This window comes from Hoplias malabaricus, chromosome 16, assembly GCF_029633855.1.
Source record: "Hoplias malabaricus isolate fHopMal1 chromosome 16, fHopMal1.hap1, whole genome shotgun sequence".
NCBI classification, from domain to species: Eukaryota; Metazoa; Chordata; class Actinopteri; order Characiformes; family Erythrinidae; genus Hoplias; species Hoplias malabaricus.
The window spans coordinates 8,604,948-8,622,933 of record NC_089815.1 but is presented as its reverse complement, the minus strand read 5'-3'; the positions used below and the strand labels follow the sequence as shown (position 1 = coordinate 8,622,933).

General features: G+C 39.3%; 1 protein-coding gene across 6 annotated transcripts in view; it reads left to right on the top strand.

Annotated features, from left to right (window-relative positions):
- Positions 1 to 17,986, top strand: part of LOC136672315 (polyamine-modulated factor 1-binding protein 1) — a 188,224-nt gene that overhangs the window by 56,365 nt on the left and 113,873 nt on the right. For 5 of the 6 annotated variants that reach the window (XM_066648311.1, XM_066648312.1, XM_066648309.1 and 2 more), the window contains 2 exons: positions 8,385 to 8,531; positions 10,126 to 10,209. In XM_066648311.1, the coding sequence (XP_066504408.1) occupies positions 8,385 to 8,531; positions 10,126 to 10,209 (231 nt within the window). The remainder of the gene's footprint in view (positions 1 to 8,384; positions 8,532 to 10,125; positions 10,210 to 17,986) is intronic. The other variant, XM_066648313.1, reaches the window with a different exon arrangement.

Genomic DNA, 17,986 nt, shown 5'->3' with positions numbered 1-17,986 from the left:
TGGAAATTCATAGAATAGCTAATGAAATAAAACTTAGATGAAGTATGCACTTTTTTGTATTACACATCAGGCCACGGCAGACCTGTACTGTGCAGAGTTTCTAATGTTGCAGAAACCTTAAGTGGATCGGATCTCGATTATAAAAATGTAATATGATTATAATGCAGGATAATTGAAAATGCATGGTGGGGTATAATGAAAAAAGCGTGTGTATGTGTGTATTGGGCACAGTGTGGGGTGACAGCACATTTGTTGGTCATAAGTGTGCATGAAAGTCCAGTGTCAGCAGGATTTCTGTTGCTATTCTCAATTTTGCTTTGATACTTTTTTCTAATTGTCAGTGATTTAAAAGCCTAGTGGCCAAGCTGATTTTTAAATGTGGTCCAAGATTCAGCTTGTCCAGATACTTCAGAAGACATAGACATTATTGGCTATTGGCTATCGGCTATCAGCCATCACCCATCCAGGAATGCTGGATCCGACAACAGGAAGAACAAGAATGTATTTGACCCGATTCTGTAACAAGTACTGTATCAAGTTACAGTACACGTAACAGCATGACTGTTATATTGACACGTTAACATGAACATGTCTGTTATATTGGGGTTCCACTGCTTTGTAGTTGTTCACTTGTTTTTTATATGTAACGAAAAAATGTAATTAACGGTGTTAATAGATTAGAAAATGTAATTAACGACATTCTTTGAATAATCATGATTTATCACAAGTTCTTATGTTAGTATTTCCTTGTTTTTTGGAAGTTAGAGTAAACAAATAAATGTGTGGAGTTTGGATGCTTGGCAAATTGGTTAGAGGAAAGCATTTTTTTTTCTATTTGAATTTGATTCTCTCAATTTGTTGAGTAAATGTTTCAGGGAGAGATTTAACATCAACAATGAAGCCTGGAGACAAGCATTAATTGAGGATATTGCAGGACACAGCTGACAGTTCAGACAATAAGCTCAAAACAACTTTATAAAAGATAAATGTGTGGATTAATACAGTCACAGAAAAAAAATGAATTCTTGCGGTAGTGGTTGTGTGTCTATTTTCATTAACAGAATGGAATGATTCCCTAATCAGTAATGCTTCAGATGTACAGTAATTGTGCACAGACTGTTAGAACATAAGAGTCTTTAGGCTAAACTCCTAAGGCTACATTTCCTTAACTGTGCATGCGGCTCTGGAAGTTTGCTCATATGTGATAACATAGATGTAATGTCTGATTTAGCATTGTCATGGCTATGTAAAATGAATTCTTAGACTCTTAAAATCACTTCACAAATTGATATTAAAAAAAAAAAAAGGATGAAAATGTGAAACTGGTTACTGATGACAGTACTGACCTGAACAAGGTGTTAAGTACCTAGTATCATATCAGCTCAGACACTGATGCCTCTCTAGATCCACCTCCAGGTATAGGCACTTGTAAACACAATGATCGACAGAAATGACCCGTCTCTGGTGGAGGCTCCCCCCCCCCCCCCCCCAAACTCTCATTGCTCTCTTGGAACTCCACATTGAAGGCTCTTTAGAGTTAGTGCAGCCATGGAGGCTCAGGTAAAATGGCTCCAAACACTGTGAATTTGTTATCTGGCTTTGGCCTTGAGCAGCCAGTGGCCCAGCATCAGTCATCCTCCCTAAATAAGCTTGCCTTAAATTAATGGTGGGGTGAATCAGGCTGGAGAGGCACTGTAATAGGGCCCATGTGAAAGGGTTTTGCTGGGAATGGTTTTAAACAGGGAAAGCGCTGAAGTGGGTGCTGGACGGCTATCGGATAACGACGCACCGTTAAAAGGTTGACCGCGCCTATGGCAGAATGGAGCTTGGTGCGAGGCCGTCCCAATTTTAGCTAATCCCTGCAGCCTGATCGCCTCCTGAAGTGCTCAGGTGCCGCACACATTCATTAATGGTCCACTAGAGGATTTATTTGATTATTTCCTTTATTTCCTTTTTGTGCATGCGTTTTTTTTTCCCCCGAGGAAGGCTATCATTCGTAATTCGCCAAAACTGCGTCCACTGCATCAGCTTCATTTAGAATGATCTCATAGAGGCAGAGTGCTTTTTTTGTGACAAATAACCCATGTCTCAATGTCAAGGCATTAGCAAAAATTGTGACAGGTATATTTTCATTTTGACATCCCAAATAGCCCCCAGAACGCGGCCAATGTGCCCCCTGTTCCCCCCTTTCTCTGCACACACATACACAAACACACACCCTCAACACTACTAGCTTTGACACTTTGATGTGGGTCATCACTGAGCCCCTATGGGCCCCCTTCTGAACCCCACCATGTCAGCACCTTTTGATGTAGCCTATGTGCAAGTTTCCAAATAGAATTTTTAATAAGGAGTCATTATCATTTTGATTCCTCACTGAAGGAAAGAAGTGACCTCTGGCATTTGTGTGTGTGTGTGTGTATGTGTGGGGCTGATGCTTGGGGGGCCGCAGGCAGATAGAGCTCACTGGCATTAAGCCCGGTGCTCTGCGGACCTCCTAAAGATGGTTACTGTGTGCACACTGCTGCCAGTGAAAAAGAGATGACAGTCTTACAGATAAGGCTCGAGCCCTGCTTGTTTCCTCCTGCGTTACTGATCCAGAAGTTACAGCGTGTCTTTCCACACAGCTGAGCTTTATATGTCTAAATAATACATAGCCCTCCGTTGTCTGTGTCATGAGAGAGGTTATAAAATGTGTTCAGATCTGCAACTGAATAAATCTAAAGTTCTTTATTATAAAATGAAAAATTTTGAAAAAAAAAACGACAGGGCTGTTTAGTCTGCTGAAGGAAATATAGAAAGACTACTGCAGACTGCTAAAGGCTACCACAGCATGTAGTGTAGCACATAGTTCCAAGCACAACTTGACCACAGGAAAGCACAAAAGCTATTTACATCCAGTAGATCTTGCAAAATAAATCCTTAAATATAATTTAGTGAATTTATCACAAATTTTTAAAATCAGCCCTTAGGATTCTTGCCATATTTTGGCCGTTTTTGTACATTTCTGATTTTGCATTTTTATGCCTGAGTTTTGTATTTGTATCTCGCTCTCTTTTTCTCATCCCTCCTTCTTCCAGCAAATTCACTCCCCCCTTACTGTATTCACCTTGCAGTAAAGAGTCTGTAGATTCCAGTTTTTCTTTATAAGACCAAAAAAATTACGAAGATGGTGAAATAAAAACAGCACCTGTTCCACTTTTCTTTTTCTTTTTTCCCCACACATTTATTCACATGGGGGCATGATCTATTAATCATATGTCAGTGATGTTATCTCTGTTTCTACTTTTTCTGTCATCGTAAAACCAAAATGAACATAGAGCACAGAGACTGTACTTTCAACAGAAATCGGCAGCAATGCTCAGTGTGGTGTTCTGACATGTCTCGTGTTGAAACAGTCACAAGATTTGATCACAGAGGCGTGATCAACGACCCCGAAGGGTTAAAGTCATAAGTTGAAATAAGGCCAGTAAAATTAGCTGGGGGTAATAGTCCCTTACCCAAAGCCTTTGTAAATTTTAAATAACATGCTACTTACTCTGGCTTTGTGTGTTCCGATTCTAGGTTTAGTTTCATTCACTTATATAAAGATGTCGAGTGTTCCTCCCTACAGTTGAAACAGTGGTAATGACAATTTTAAAGCTGTCTGTAGATCTGTCCATTTAAAATAATATAGTTTTTTACCTGCCACTAACTGCTGGAAACTATATTACCAGGAGTTAAACAAGACCAGGCCAGCTTAGCTTTGCCCGTGTGCAATAAGTGGCAAATCAAACCCATTCATTAAATTTCTGATGCTTTTGTGCATTTTTATTAAATAGGTTTTCTTTGTTTTATTAATTAATGGTGCTTTTTACTTGAAATCAGATAAATGGAGGGCTGTCTCTGCACAGTATCGGTAAGTCTTAACTTGAGAGTGGGCTGTAAGAAGCCTGTACATGGAAAAAGTTATAATCATAGTTCCATAGGCTACAAGAAATGAATGTTTGTTGGAACAGCTGAGGATGAAACAGCATATTGTTCGTGCAGTCAGTTTGACTGGATGGTGGTTTCAGCAGAAGCAGCTGTGTGACTGATCTGTGTTTGTGTGTGTGTGTTGTGGTGGGGGCTTATGGTGGGAGGCCATTAGTAGGCTCACCTGTGATGAATAACGTCGTCTTGGAACAGGCTGAGGAACTGGCCTTGACTACGCAGAGGGAGCAGCTGCTCTGGCACTGAAAGCACATTTTGATTCAGCCTCTACCTTGTTGGGGGCAAGATCTAGTAGATGTAATGGTTTTTTTTTTCTTTTAAACCAATAGCCAGCCTATTTTTCTAAGGCAGGACAAAGCACCACTCTGCATGTGTTATGTATGGTGCGTGTGAGTTTTTTTCCTCCCCTCCCTTTCCATTTTTTTTTCAGTCCTTTTCAGCTTTGTGGACGAGGTCGCAATTAGCATGCTAATGACATGATCCAAACCTCTAAAGATCAAGTCAGTAGGAGTCCTTTCTCTGTGCCTGGAGATAACAAAGAACCTTTTACAGAAATCACCAGATGAAATGCACTGCATTTATCCTGCGAGCCCTGATTTCTTTGAGATACAGGCACTTATCTTCCCCCCCCTCTCCGTCTCAGTACACCATTGAGGCCCTGCTTGTCTGTGGCTTGTTTTGGTTAATTATATCAAGGACTTTGTATTATTCTCCTTTTAGAGAGTGCGGCTCAGCGAATCTGCATATATTCCCAGCCCTGCTTGACGCAGCTTGGCTTGTTCGGAGCAGAAGTGGCTCATTTAGGAGCCCTGCCATGGCTGTTTTGGCAAAGAGGTGAGAGATCAAAGAAGCCCCTAATGCGAAGGTGCACGAGTGCTGGTGAGCTCGGCAGTGCACAGAGCCGTGGTTTTAGCATCAGGGCAGGCCTAATGAGGAGTGGGTAATAGGTCTTTTAATGGAGGCAATGGGCTGGGTGCACAGGCTCGGCCAGCAGCCAGCCAGCACTGGCCTGGGATGCCCCTTAGCTTCATGTTCAACACCAGAAAAGGAGTTTGTTTGCAGCAATTCCGAGGAAAAAAAAATAGCAAAAGTATAGGCCTTGATCCTGCGGTCAGCGTGAACAAATAGAGGGGTTGAAAGCTGGCCCCTGGCAGAGAGGGGGCCAGGGGGGCTTTAGAAGGAGCCTGCTGCTCCCGTGTGTATGTTCAAAACACCTGGGAGAGGATGCTGGGAGGCCTGGCCTTTACCCAGCTCTCTTCTTTTCTTTGTTCTCTCAGCAGGGTTAAGCAGAGGTCTGCTGGAAGCACACTCAAACACACCCTGGGCTGTAGGCTGTCCTGCCCCTGAATAGAGCCCTTACTGCTGCCTGATGCTGGAGTGGAGCTCCAGCACAGAGGTCCACTTCTGTCTTCAGTGCTTCTATTCTAATCCTCTGCTCTCTTATGTTAAAGGGGCCATGACCCGTGTTTGTCTTCTGTTTGAATTTTTTTTTTTCAAACTTGAGATACACTTATGATATTTGTGCAGCGTTATGCACAAAAACAAACAGCAAACATTCTTAGGTCATTTTAAACTTGTGTTTATCCTTCAGAATAGGGTTTCCTGAGCATTTAAGAGTGATAAATCTTATCTGTCATGTCTCAGTAATGTATGTCACATATATATTATCATTCATTTAAGGTTTGATCATATTTTGAAATTGAATTTTTCCCTTCACTCGCTACCTCTGGTCTTTTTTTTAAATATTTTTAAAATATTTGTGCTAAGGCTGGAAACTCAACATAAACTCAGTCTCAGTGTCTTACATATAGAACGTTACATGGTTCCTTACTTACCACTGTGCAAGAAATCCACATTTAAAGTGTTGGGTTGTATTTCTGCCTTTAAGCGTTATTCAGTTTATACAGTAGATATATAGCTTTGTTCTGAACAGCAGTGTTGATGAAGAGCTGTGGATGTTTGCAAATTTTCCCATACACGTAAATCTCTGCTTAATGGCAAATAAATTTTCACTGCAGGAGAGAAACAGATAGATTTATTTGTATTTATTCTTTCTTTGCTTATGGTTAGCAATGGCATATTATTTCAGGCATTGGCAGCTGTTTTGAATTACACTCATGTTCTTTAAATACTGTTCTTATTACATGTTAAAGATATAGATCAAAGTTTATTTGATAGAAATTCATAAATGTGCCAATTATTCATTTTTATATGTTTGTATGTTTTTTCCCTCCTGAACTAGATCTGCATATGCTCAAGCACAGTTGTTATCAGGATTTTCATTGGCCAGAGGGGACCAAATTATTCTCGAGGAACTCAAATAGGCTCCAGAAATAAGTTGTAAACAGTCACCCATGTGCTCTGATAGAGGAATCAAACACGGTTGGAGGAGTAGAGAGTGTAGATTTTGATCTTCAGCACAAACCAACAACACATCATCATTAATGGACAATCCATCAGTTTATCACTGAGTAGCAAAATAGTATAAACATACCAAACGTCTTCATATTGGTGCATTTGTGTGGAATGGAACGGATTTCCCTTGTATTTTAATAAATCTGTTTATAATTAGACTGGAGAACCAGGGGCTTAGCATCTATTGAGGGTATGATAAAGTAATCCAAAACAATTAGATCTTGAATAAAACAGCTGACATTTGACACAGGAGATCCTTGGTTCATTATTGCAATGTAATGGTCTATTATCGGCATCAGAAGTTTAATTAAAATGGAAGTTCACTTCGGCTTTTAGAAGAAATTGATTTTATAAGCCTACTGTATCGCATCTCGTTCTAGGAGGCCCGATAATGCACCTTAATTAAAATGTGTATCATGTTCATCCACCATGATGGTTCTCACACAAGAACCTGCTTTTTTTCCCCCTTTTACTTCATGCTGATCTGGAAAGCAGATTCCTCTTTTAGAAAACAGCATGGTTTAATGTGTAGCCTCATTTTACCGTGCTCTTTAATCGGCTGGTTCTTTTGTGCAGGGCTGCCAATTGTGTTCTTGACTGGTTTTGGATCAAGTAGCATGTAGTGCGATCTGCCACGGTTCTTAACCGAAGCCTGTTGTTTCGTGTCATAGACGCTTCTGTGTGATTGACCTCCCTCTCTCTTATACCGTGACCCACAATTGCTGAGGCCAATTTAGCTATAGAAAATGGATTCAGACAATGCCTCCGGTTCACTTACAAGCACCACTGCAGCAGTCTTTCCCCTGACAAGCATGTCTGCACAATTGATAGGTGACTTCTGTCAGGAGTGTGTCATCGGATGGGCTGCCATTTCATATTACCTGCCAAATATTCACTCATGGAGTTGGGGAAAACATTAATGTATTAGAGAGATTCCCAGGTATTTATTTTAATATTTATTTATTTATTTATTTATTTATTTATATATATAATGCCATCATACAATTTGGGTAAGGTCAAATTTGTGAAACATTGCACTCCTTTCTTCAGTTTTGTACATGCTGTTAAAAAACACTTTCAAATCAGACAGCGTGCAGCACCGCTGACTGTAGAACAAAACGTTTTTGTGATGCTTTTTGTATTAACCAGTCGTGACTCAAGAGTGAAGAACATCAAGGGAGTGAGTTTTGTACATGGTGTTGGTGGCATGTCACTCACAGTATACAGCAGAAACAAAGACTTGAATTGTACAGCTGCATGCTCACATTTTGCTCGTGTTTAGAGGGAAGCTCAAACAGTCGAAACAGTTGAAACTCTGGCACTAGATGAAACCAGGGTTTATTTGCAGGTTGTAAGGAGAACGTCTGTGCACAGCATCAGGAAAAGAAACATATGGTGAGAGGTGAATCTGGCTTAATATAGCTGATTCTTAGTCTGTCAGCTGAAGTCTCAATCGTAGTAAATATATATCTGTGTCAGCCCTGACCTTGATCAAATCGGGACATTCCTGAAATATACATATACTATAAGTGTAGTAGACTGCAATTTCAATGCAAATGTAATTTTAACTGTAAAATTCATTAAATTAACCCTGTCACAAACACACTGCCTCAAATACATTTTCTATATTGTAGACTGCATGAAGTATTTTTTAACACAGAATGATTGCCCTTTTAAGTGCAGACTTAATAGCAATTGTGGTAGTACCAGCTCAACATTAAACTTATTAAATACTAAGACTATTAAATAGTATATAAGATAAAGAACAACTCAGATACTGAGAATAGATCTATGCTAATGGGTGCATATCGGTTTAGCCCAGTTTCAGCTGTTGCAGAGGTGTATATTTAATTGTATTCCTTTACAACGTTATAGATTCTTAGAGTGTAAAGATTTTTGCATGCACTTGCACTGATATATCACATATGATTGAGCTGAAAGGTTCTCTGATGTTCCTCTTACTGTAAAATAGGTTGATGAATGCTTGTTTTTGGCAGGTGGAGGAGCGTGAGGCTCAGATCCAGGAGCTACAAGACACCATCACAGAGCTCCATCAAGAAATGTCCCTGAAGGACCAGGAAAAACTCAGTCAGTTCCAGCAGATAATCCAACTTGAGGCAAGGGTGAAGGAGCTCACAGACGAGGTATTGCTCCAAGAAGCTTGAATACAATACATAACTACATACATTCACTTACATACATATGACACATTAAGGGATATTTCAGCCAAAAATGACATTTACGTCAAATGATCAGCCAGAATCATTTAGTTCTCAGAAACTGCTTTTTTAGTGTATGTAACTGCTAGTTTAAGTTAAAGAAAAGCTTATACGCCACCTGTTAATACAATTTATGACAATATTTTCGCACAGTTCTCTTGTAAAGTAATCTCAGATACATTGCTGATGTGGTATCACATACTATTTATTTAGAAAATGATATATACCCAAACCTTACCTTTAGCAGCACAGTAATAAGTCACTGATCACTTCTAAGAGAACTTGTGATAGAAGTAATGAACAGAAAACCAAGCTTTAGAAAACCAAGGATTATTCTGCCCCTAGTGCTACAATATTTGTATTAATTAAAGGAGACATAATAAAATAGAGGATTTGCAAACATACATTTTATTTTCACCATCATCTCTGCCATGCCATGTATTGAGATGCCTCTGATGGACAGATCATATCTGCTTTTCACTATTTTCAGTGATCAGAAACAGGTGAAATTTAAAGAAAGAGTCAAAATTAAATCTTCAAAAATATCTTGCTTAAATATTTCCTATGAACTTCAAATGTCTGTGTTTAATCTGAAATGTAATATGAAAATATGTGATTTATGGCATAGCTATCAGAGAAATAAAATCTGAAAAATTAAGCCCTTTAAAATCTGTACTGGACATACACATGCCATATAAACTCTGGTATCTGTGTTGCTTATTTACTTATTTAGCATACTACCTACTTTTGTAGTGAGTTTATTATATATTTACTTTAATAGAAAAATGTTTGTAGAGAAAAGTCAAAAGCAGACCCCATACGCAAATTAAGGGATGGCACACTAACAATTTGAATTATTGACTACAATTAGGACAGTGGGGAGATTTTACGTTTGAGTTTTTAATTTGATTGTCTTCAAGTCTCATTGAAGCCAAAATGTTAAACTAAGTAAAGGATATAAACATTTTATGTCTCTGGCTGCCCACTTTGGGATAATTAATGCCTTCCAAAGTCTTTCAAGGCAAAGCAACCTAAACGCGAACCATGCACTGTATTACTTCTTGCCCTTTACCCTCTTTGTCCTCAATGACCCAGCTTATTTTACCCCAGTAATTTTGTGACTAATTTAGTCTATTGAACATCTCCCTGGTTTTTCCTTTGAAGGCTTTGATATGAGAACAGAAATGACTCGGGGGTAAAAGGCATAGTCTGGGCCATTCAATCAGCTCAGTGTTTTCACATCACATCCCTCTTACAGCGAATGATGTGGTGCAGAATTGACATGTCAGAACTTGATTGAAGAGGTCATTCACACGAATCAATGTTTGATTGAAACACTAGTAAACCTGGCCTATAATATTGGCTCTCTGCACTTCAGAAATACACAAAAGGAGACATAAATATTGAAATACAAATGAGGGCTTTCAGACAACACTTGATTAGCATTTCTATACGTTTTTTTTTTGCTCTTTTCCTAATGTATATTTTGTTGAATATAGTTTGGTGTGTGTGTGTGTAGTTGCAGGTCTCAGAAGAGACCATTGCTCAGCTAAGACGTGAGGCCACTGAGAGAGTCACTAATGATAGTACCCTGCTCAGGGATGTGAGTACCGACAAACATCTTCCTTGTGCCTTGTGTGTGTGTATGTTTATGTTTGTGTGTGAGTTTTATGGTTATCAATCAGAAACCCAAGGTAAAGGAGTGTTTTTTTATTTTTATTTTTTTTTGCTTATTCATTTACAAACCTGTCCTTTCACTGGATGGTGCATTAACCATTCAGTATGTAGTCTGGCTAACAGCTACGTTTTTAAATTAAAACAAGTGATACTGGGAATAGATTTTAACAAATCCTTGCACAGATTGTGCCAAGAAGTCAGAACTTATGCATTACATATTATATATGCATTACATTATGCAATATATGAATTACAGCTTCATCAAAATGGTTAAAATAGGCTAAATGTATTAGGAGAAATAATTAGATTAGATAATTAGAATCACTTTATTGGCCACTGTGCTTGCACACAGAGGAATTTGTTCTCCGCATTTTAACCCAATCCGTGCAGTGAAACACTTATTTACACACACACTAGTGAACACTAGGGGGCAGTGAGCACACATTCCCGGAGCGGTGGGTAGCCCTAGCCATGGCAACCTGGGGAGTCATGACCTACCGGCTCTTGGGATCAAACCGGCAACCTTCCGGCTACAAGCCCAGTTCCCTTACTACCAGGCCACAGCCGCCCCCATTAATTTAACTTTTAAATTAATTAAAGATTGGCCCATCTTTTAATATCCATAAAGGCTTTTTATTAAAATGAGGAAGTTTATAGAAATTGTTAAACTCTTGCTTGCATCGTTAAATGTTCTAAAATTATCAGGAAGTTATCTGAAAGATTGCTTATAAGAAATCACATCTACTGAGTTGAAAGGCGATTGAATTGTGATGGAAACCCACTCTAGCACACTAATCAGCGAGATGTGGTAATGATGATAATGATGAGTGGGAGTTTTTGAAGCGCGTGGCAGCGAAGTGGAATTGTTCTAACTGCAGATGTGCTCCTTGTTCCTGTTGGAGCTAATTCTATGGAGCTCAGGACAGACAATCGCAGCACTGTCCTCTCCACTGCCCACGAGGGGCCAACTATCTCTTGACATATCCTCACATCTGGCAGTAGGCCCAGCAACACTGGGAGTCAATTAACTCTAATGAATTGTAATATTGTGCAATTTTAATCAGGCTCTAATTTTGTGTAATTACCATGTAAGGTCTGGATGGGGCTCGATTGCTGTTGCATCTATGGCAAAGAAAGGCAAAGGGTTCAAGTGGAGAGTGAGGGGGAGCGATTGGAAAAAGAGCCACGAAGTTGCCTTTGTTTGCCTTTAATATGAAGATTGCTCAGAGATAATGAGATGACTTTTCTCCATGGGTTATTGGAGTTCTCCTAGTCAGATGCAGTGAGTCAGGGAGTAATTATTCACATAGTTTCAGAGATGAGGACCTGATTGTGTTATGCAGGGATGAGACGTGGGCTGTTTCCCAGAATTCTATGACCCTGTAGTCACTAAGAATCTTAACAGCTGTTTTCAGCCTCAGTGCCCAGTGTGGTGTATCAGGCCAAATTTACACATGTTTAAATAGGCTTGAATATTTATTTTGTCAGTAAACGTGATGATGCTTCTAAACTACAACTAACTTCTAGTTGTTAAAATGAAAATGGAAGTTGTGTACAGAGTGACAAACAGCTGTAGAAAATTCCTTGAGTTTGGAGAAGGCAACAAATGTTAAGTATTTAAAGCAGTGCCAAACGCACGTGTCCCAACTCTGCTTTAAATCTTCTGATGCCTTAAATGCTACACCCTTGTTGTTCACCTTTTGACAAGCTCACAAATACATGCACTTCAAATTAGGCCTTGGGGCTTAGGGCAAGAATTGGGACAGGGCCCTGGAATGTACAGGTGTGTGTTGAGAGCCTTGCTCTTACACGGTTCCTACACTGGCTGCACTAGATGACTATAGGCCACAGTCTGGTCAGAAGTAGTGAAAAGCTGCATGTAGCTGGCCACAGTGGGAGTTGTTGGCATGGCTTCTTGGATTGTTATCCTCATAGTGTTGGGAGCCTGTGGTACCAACAAATGGTTAGCTATGTCATACTGCTTGATCTTAAGGGATTCTTTCCCTTGTCCTCTGCCTCCCCACTTTGCTCCCCTCCCTTCATTCAGTCCCTCACTGTAGCGGAAACGCGTTGGAAAGGAGAGCCAAAGTCACACAACATTAGTTTGGTAGTGGCGCTGGCTGCGGAGAGCCATTAGTCTTCCCTGACAGTATCAAAGAGAGCAGTGGAGCTCGGGTATGGACACACAACGCTCCAATCTGCGCGCACACACACTCTCTCTTTCTCTCTCTCTCTCTCTTTCTCTACCAAACGTCGTCAGCAGGAAATTGCCTCATACTTCAGCGGGCAAGAGGTGACAAGTTGGCAACAGCCGCACATGTGTCACTTTCAGGACCACGGGCCTGGGTGGGAACGTCCGAGGCAAATGGCGTCAAGAGAGCTGTAGTGGACAGAGCACGTGATGCAGAAGTACTTGAGGGGAGGGACAAGGAGAGCCCTAGAGGCCTGCGTTCATCGCTGGGGGTCTGCCGGAGGGCCAGCATTGAAACATGGGGTCAAGATTCAAGAGAAGTGTTTTGAGCTCAGCACGGGCATGTACTGTGGCAATCGTGCAACCTCTCTCTTAGTAAACCGGCAAAAGGGGACCCTGAAGAGGGCCCACTGAAGCACCTGGACAGGCTTGCAGGATAACACACACTCACACAAACACACAGACCCACACCCACTCACTCAGCAGTGAAGGGCTGTTGTGCCTTTGACCCCTCTTTTGAAAGAGCGGGGCTAAATTAAATGGTGAGCTAATGGTGTGAGGGGGAGCCGAACGGATCTCGTGTTTCCCCATAAATGAAAGAACATGTGCCAAAAATGTTGCAGAAAATAGAGCCCTTACTTGCTTATCTGATTAAAACCTGATGCTTCTTTACTCCAGATAACAAAATCGATCAATGCACCTGGCGTTCATTGCAATATGAGGTTTGTTCTTAACAAAGCTTGTAATAAAATATTGGGATTTTCAGATAATGTGATTAATAATATACATTACTATAGAGTATGTGTCATAAAGTGAATTCTTAAAGTAGCATAAATTATTTTCCCTAATGCTATTTTGTACAGTCAAAATGTTAACAGTCTAAAACATTTGTAATTTTACAAATGGACTGCCATTTATGTCCCAGTGGCCCACTGATATTACTAATATGTCTGCACAGTAAAGGTAAAAGACATTTTACAAAGATCCATGTGTACATTTCAGATGCATTTTGAAAAACTTTAATAAACATCACTTAGAAAACGGTAATTTTGCAATTCCAGGCTCACTTATGATGTACATTGAAAAATAATAATTAAAATACACCAAGAAGTAATATAATTTGTCCCTTTTCATGAGTCATCCATAGAAAAATTCTTAAAACATTCAATCTGGAGAATTCAAAAGAAAGTTTATTTATCTAAGTTAATTCAGTTGGAAAAACAAAAGTATATTTTTTTAATCTTTTTTTTTTCCACTTAATCCAATAATCCAATTCTATTAATACAGACTGAAAGCGTCAGTCATTAAACAAGGGCAAAGAGAAACTAAGCAAGTCTACCATTCACCATATAGCCATTGTCACAGAGGTGTTTCTGGCATTTCAAAAACAGGAAAGGCCCAAAAACATCTTGTCATTGGAAGGTGTGGAGAAGTTTTGGTGATTCATATCAATGTCTTTGTTTACATGTGTTTTTTTATTATGTGATTGAGTTGTACAGAAAATATGGAGGGCAGGACTAATAAATGCAGAAAGGAAAAAAAGGAGCATAAAATTTTGTTCATAATGTATAACACTGGCATTTCTTCTTCATTTTATTTAAAAATAAATACTAGATGATCTACGACCAAAGAACAAAGACGATTTTGTTGATTTTAAGAATTACAGTTGCTCATTTATTCAATGTAACTGGTTAAAGTAAAACACGTGAAGGTTAATGTAGATGTGCGCAGCTATATGGAGTTTTATAAACACACTAATGCCACAAAACGTTTCCCCACCACAAAGACACACACTCATGAAATAAGATGAATTCAGCAGTCCTCCTCTCTCTCTGTGAAATATAATAAATGTGTAAATGCTGAGCTTGCGAACTAACCAACGCCGAGCCGAAGCTCTGGCCATCGCGCATTGTGTCGCACCAAACACAGCCCCAGAAACACACACAAACGGAATGTGTTCCTGTCTTATTTCCTGTTATTCAGCCATGGTTCGCACTGAAGAACCTACTGTTCTTTGGTTCCAGCTGGGAACTAATTGTTCTGGTTCGCGAACCAGTTTATGTCGGTGGAAACGTTCCGAATGGTTCCAAATTTAGTTCACAACCTGTAATGTGAAATACGGCTGAACGAACAGTTCCTACTCACGCCTTCGTGTTTTCAACATTAGGAGTCAGTGATTCAGCCAGTAAGCGAAAATGCCTCTTCTAGATATAAAATAAATCATTATCACATCCTTATTGTATTTATACCAAATACCTGAATGCTAGAAGACTATATTGTCTGTTTTCTGTGTTCAGTACCTCAACTACATAAGTTATTAATTTTAGCTATTGCTTTAAACAGCCTTCAAAAATTAGATATTGTTCTAAATAGTTCTTTTGATTAACTTAATAAAGAAAAAAGTTAGTTTTAAGATTTACCAGGACTGACATCACCCGAATATAAATTCTGAAGCCATCATACATTAAATATTTCATCAGTCATAAAATAGCTGAATAAAAAAAGGCTAATATTTTAGGTTTCACTGTTTTATATCAGAATTCTATCATTTGTATGAGATAATGATAGAATGATGAAGGTTTTATGTCATATATCTGTATCATAGCTCTGTCCTCCACTGATTGCTGGTTCAATCAAGATTTCACACAATGCTTAAAGCCCTCTTTTGTTTCACTGCCTATGCCATATGTGTTCATGTGCACAGCATGGCTGTTATTTAAAGAGAGCCTGTCTGTGTTTTGTTGTGTAGTCTATGAGCTGGAGGGTGCGTGTTGTCTGTTTAGGGGTAAAAATCTGTTCATGCCACATTTGGCCACGCTGCCCCCCTCCCTTTCCTCACAGTCTGAACCCTCTGGAGGAGCTGAATGTTTATTGCTGTTCTAAAGCAAGCCTTTGTTGTGATTGTCTGTGCTTGGCGTTTCCCCCCCCCACACACACCCCCACTCCCTTCCACTCCCCCTCGGCTTTCGTTGGGGTGAGGTTGGGGGGGGCTTTGGCCGGCCGCGGCTGCGTGATTAGAGCGAGAGTGCTTCTCAGCAGGACTCTCTGCTTTATATTCATCAAAAGAGCTTTGCTTTGATTCGCTCCCGCTTTGACGTGTGACAACGCAGGCTGCCGCACCACCGCCAAGGAAATCGTGCACTTACACCCCTCCTACAAACACACACACACACACACACACAAAATCCATCTCACCACCCCCCACTTCCCTAAGACTCTGTCCCCCTACAACACACCAAACCCTTGGGCTGCTGCACCGTCTTATTAATTTCTCTATTATTATTAATATCGTCCCTCTTTTCCCTCAAATAGGCCGACTTTCTCCCAAGGTCACTCTGTATGATTTGCTGAGCAGAAACTCGCCCCTCCTTTTCTGTTTTTAAATGACTACCCATTCCTTCATGTTCTAAATTGAGATTTTAGCTGGGGACGTGTTGATTTACCATTGCAGATGATTTCCTCTGCTACATGTTATTTCTGCATGAATTTAAATCTTTTAATTAATTTTTCCCCATGTCTAAGAACTGCAAATGCTTATTCATGACTTTAGCTGCCGTTTAATTGGTCGGACTTCCACTGTTGTGTGTGACGTTTTAGCTCACTGTTCATTAAGCTCCTCTTGTTTGCCTCGGTTTAAAGAGAAATTTTAAGTTATTGTGTCTTGGTCAAGAACGTATCAATAATTTGATTCTGATTTGAAATGTGAGAATGAAGGGCAGGTTACACTTTTACAAGTGCAGTACATAAGCAGAATATTTTCATATTTTTAACAATAAAAGCATTTTACCTCATTGAGAAACTGTTTTTGTGGTTAAACAATATGGACATAATTGTGTCCAGTGTAAAGATGTGGTATTAAAGATTACAAAGAATTTGGAATAACAGATGATCTACAGACTGGAATTGTAGAACTACAAAGTGCTCCAGTGTGGTCAGTGGAGCTGAGACAGTGCACAATGAGTATAGAAGCATGGAGGTAGTCATAATTTGGCTAATTGGTGTATACTCTATTAATGGTTAATGGAAGATTGGGGTTCATTCTTAGTTGATTAATAATCTCAACTTAAATATTATTGAAGGAAGATGACAGTTTGGTTAGATGAATATCTGTGGTAGAATATATGCGTGAAGTGTTGTTTGAGGACGGTTCGTCATAAAAGCAAACAACCAGTTAAATGTCTGTCACTGAATACCCTTAAAGTCTTTAAAGCCTGGAAGGATGAACTGGTATTAAATTGCTTTTAAAAAAGGCAGTGTAAGAAGCTGACCATCACACTTGTTTGAAGTAATGAAGCTGCTTGTTTTTTTGTTTGTTTGTTTGTTTGTTTTACCTCTATCTAGAAACACACTTTGACTTTTACTTTTAAAAGTAAGCCTTTTAGTCTTTCTGATTTGAAAGCCACTTTTATTATAGTGAAAAACTAATCAAGAATACAGACAAAAAATAAATAAATATATATATATATATATATATATATATATATATATATATATATATATATATATATATATATATATATATACACACACACACACACACACACACACACTTACAGGGGGTCTTCGACTTACGACGTTGATCCGTTCCTACGTCGTATCGTAAAGCGATTTTCGGTGTAAGTTGGAACATACGTACATACTGTACGTAAATAACATACTGTAAACACTTATCCTGTCCTAACGCCTATCCTCCTCGGCCCCGAGCTGCACAACTGTGTATTCTTCCGCCGCGCACACCAAACGATGTTCACGTTATGATGTTTATTACGCAAAACCACTTAAGTCGAAACAAGGCTTTATACAGTAAATGGGAAATGTGTTGTAACCACGAAACATCGTAACTCTGGACTGACGTAACCGAGGACCTCCTGTATATATTTATTATGTTTTTGTGATTTTTGCAATTTACATAAGCAGTACAAAAATTGTGCTGCAGAGAGACAATCAAAAACATACTCTGCTTTTTAATACTTTGAGAGCAGCAAAAATGTGTGTGCAAACCTTTAAATATAATGAACTTTGACCGTAATTTTGGCAAAAATTAAAAAAGTATAAATCTTTTTTCCCTCCTGACTAATCCTACATTTTAAGAGCCAAATCTTAGTTAATGCAGCTTTAACTTTGAGTTAAATCGGAGTTATGTAAGTTACCCTGGATGTTTATGTACATTTTCTCTCTGTTACTTTATGAAGAACCTTGACCTGGTTACAGAAACTTTAGGGATTCATGCAGAGGAGATATTTGGAAACCTAATACGTCTGGAGGTAAAAAAAAAAATTAGAAGACGTTACCAGTACCTTTTGCGTCGTCTTCACTTGTAGTAACTGAAAGAGCAGGTTGCTTTTACATGAACTTACATGAAGCTTCCAGCATTGAACTTCTGCTAAAGTTTACACAGGAGTCTCCTTCACAGGCCAGTCAATACCATGGAGTCTGTGAGAGCTCCAACTAAAATCACACACACAAACACACACACACACACACACACACATACTTGTCTATTCGTGTAGCT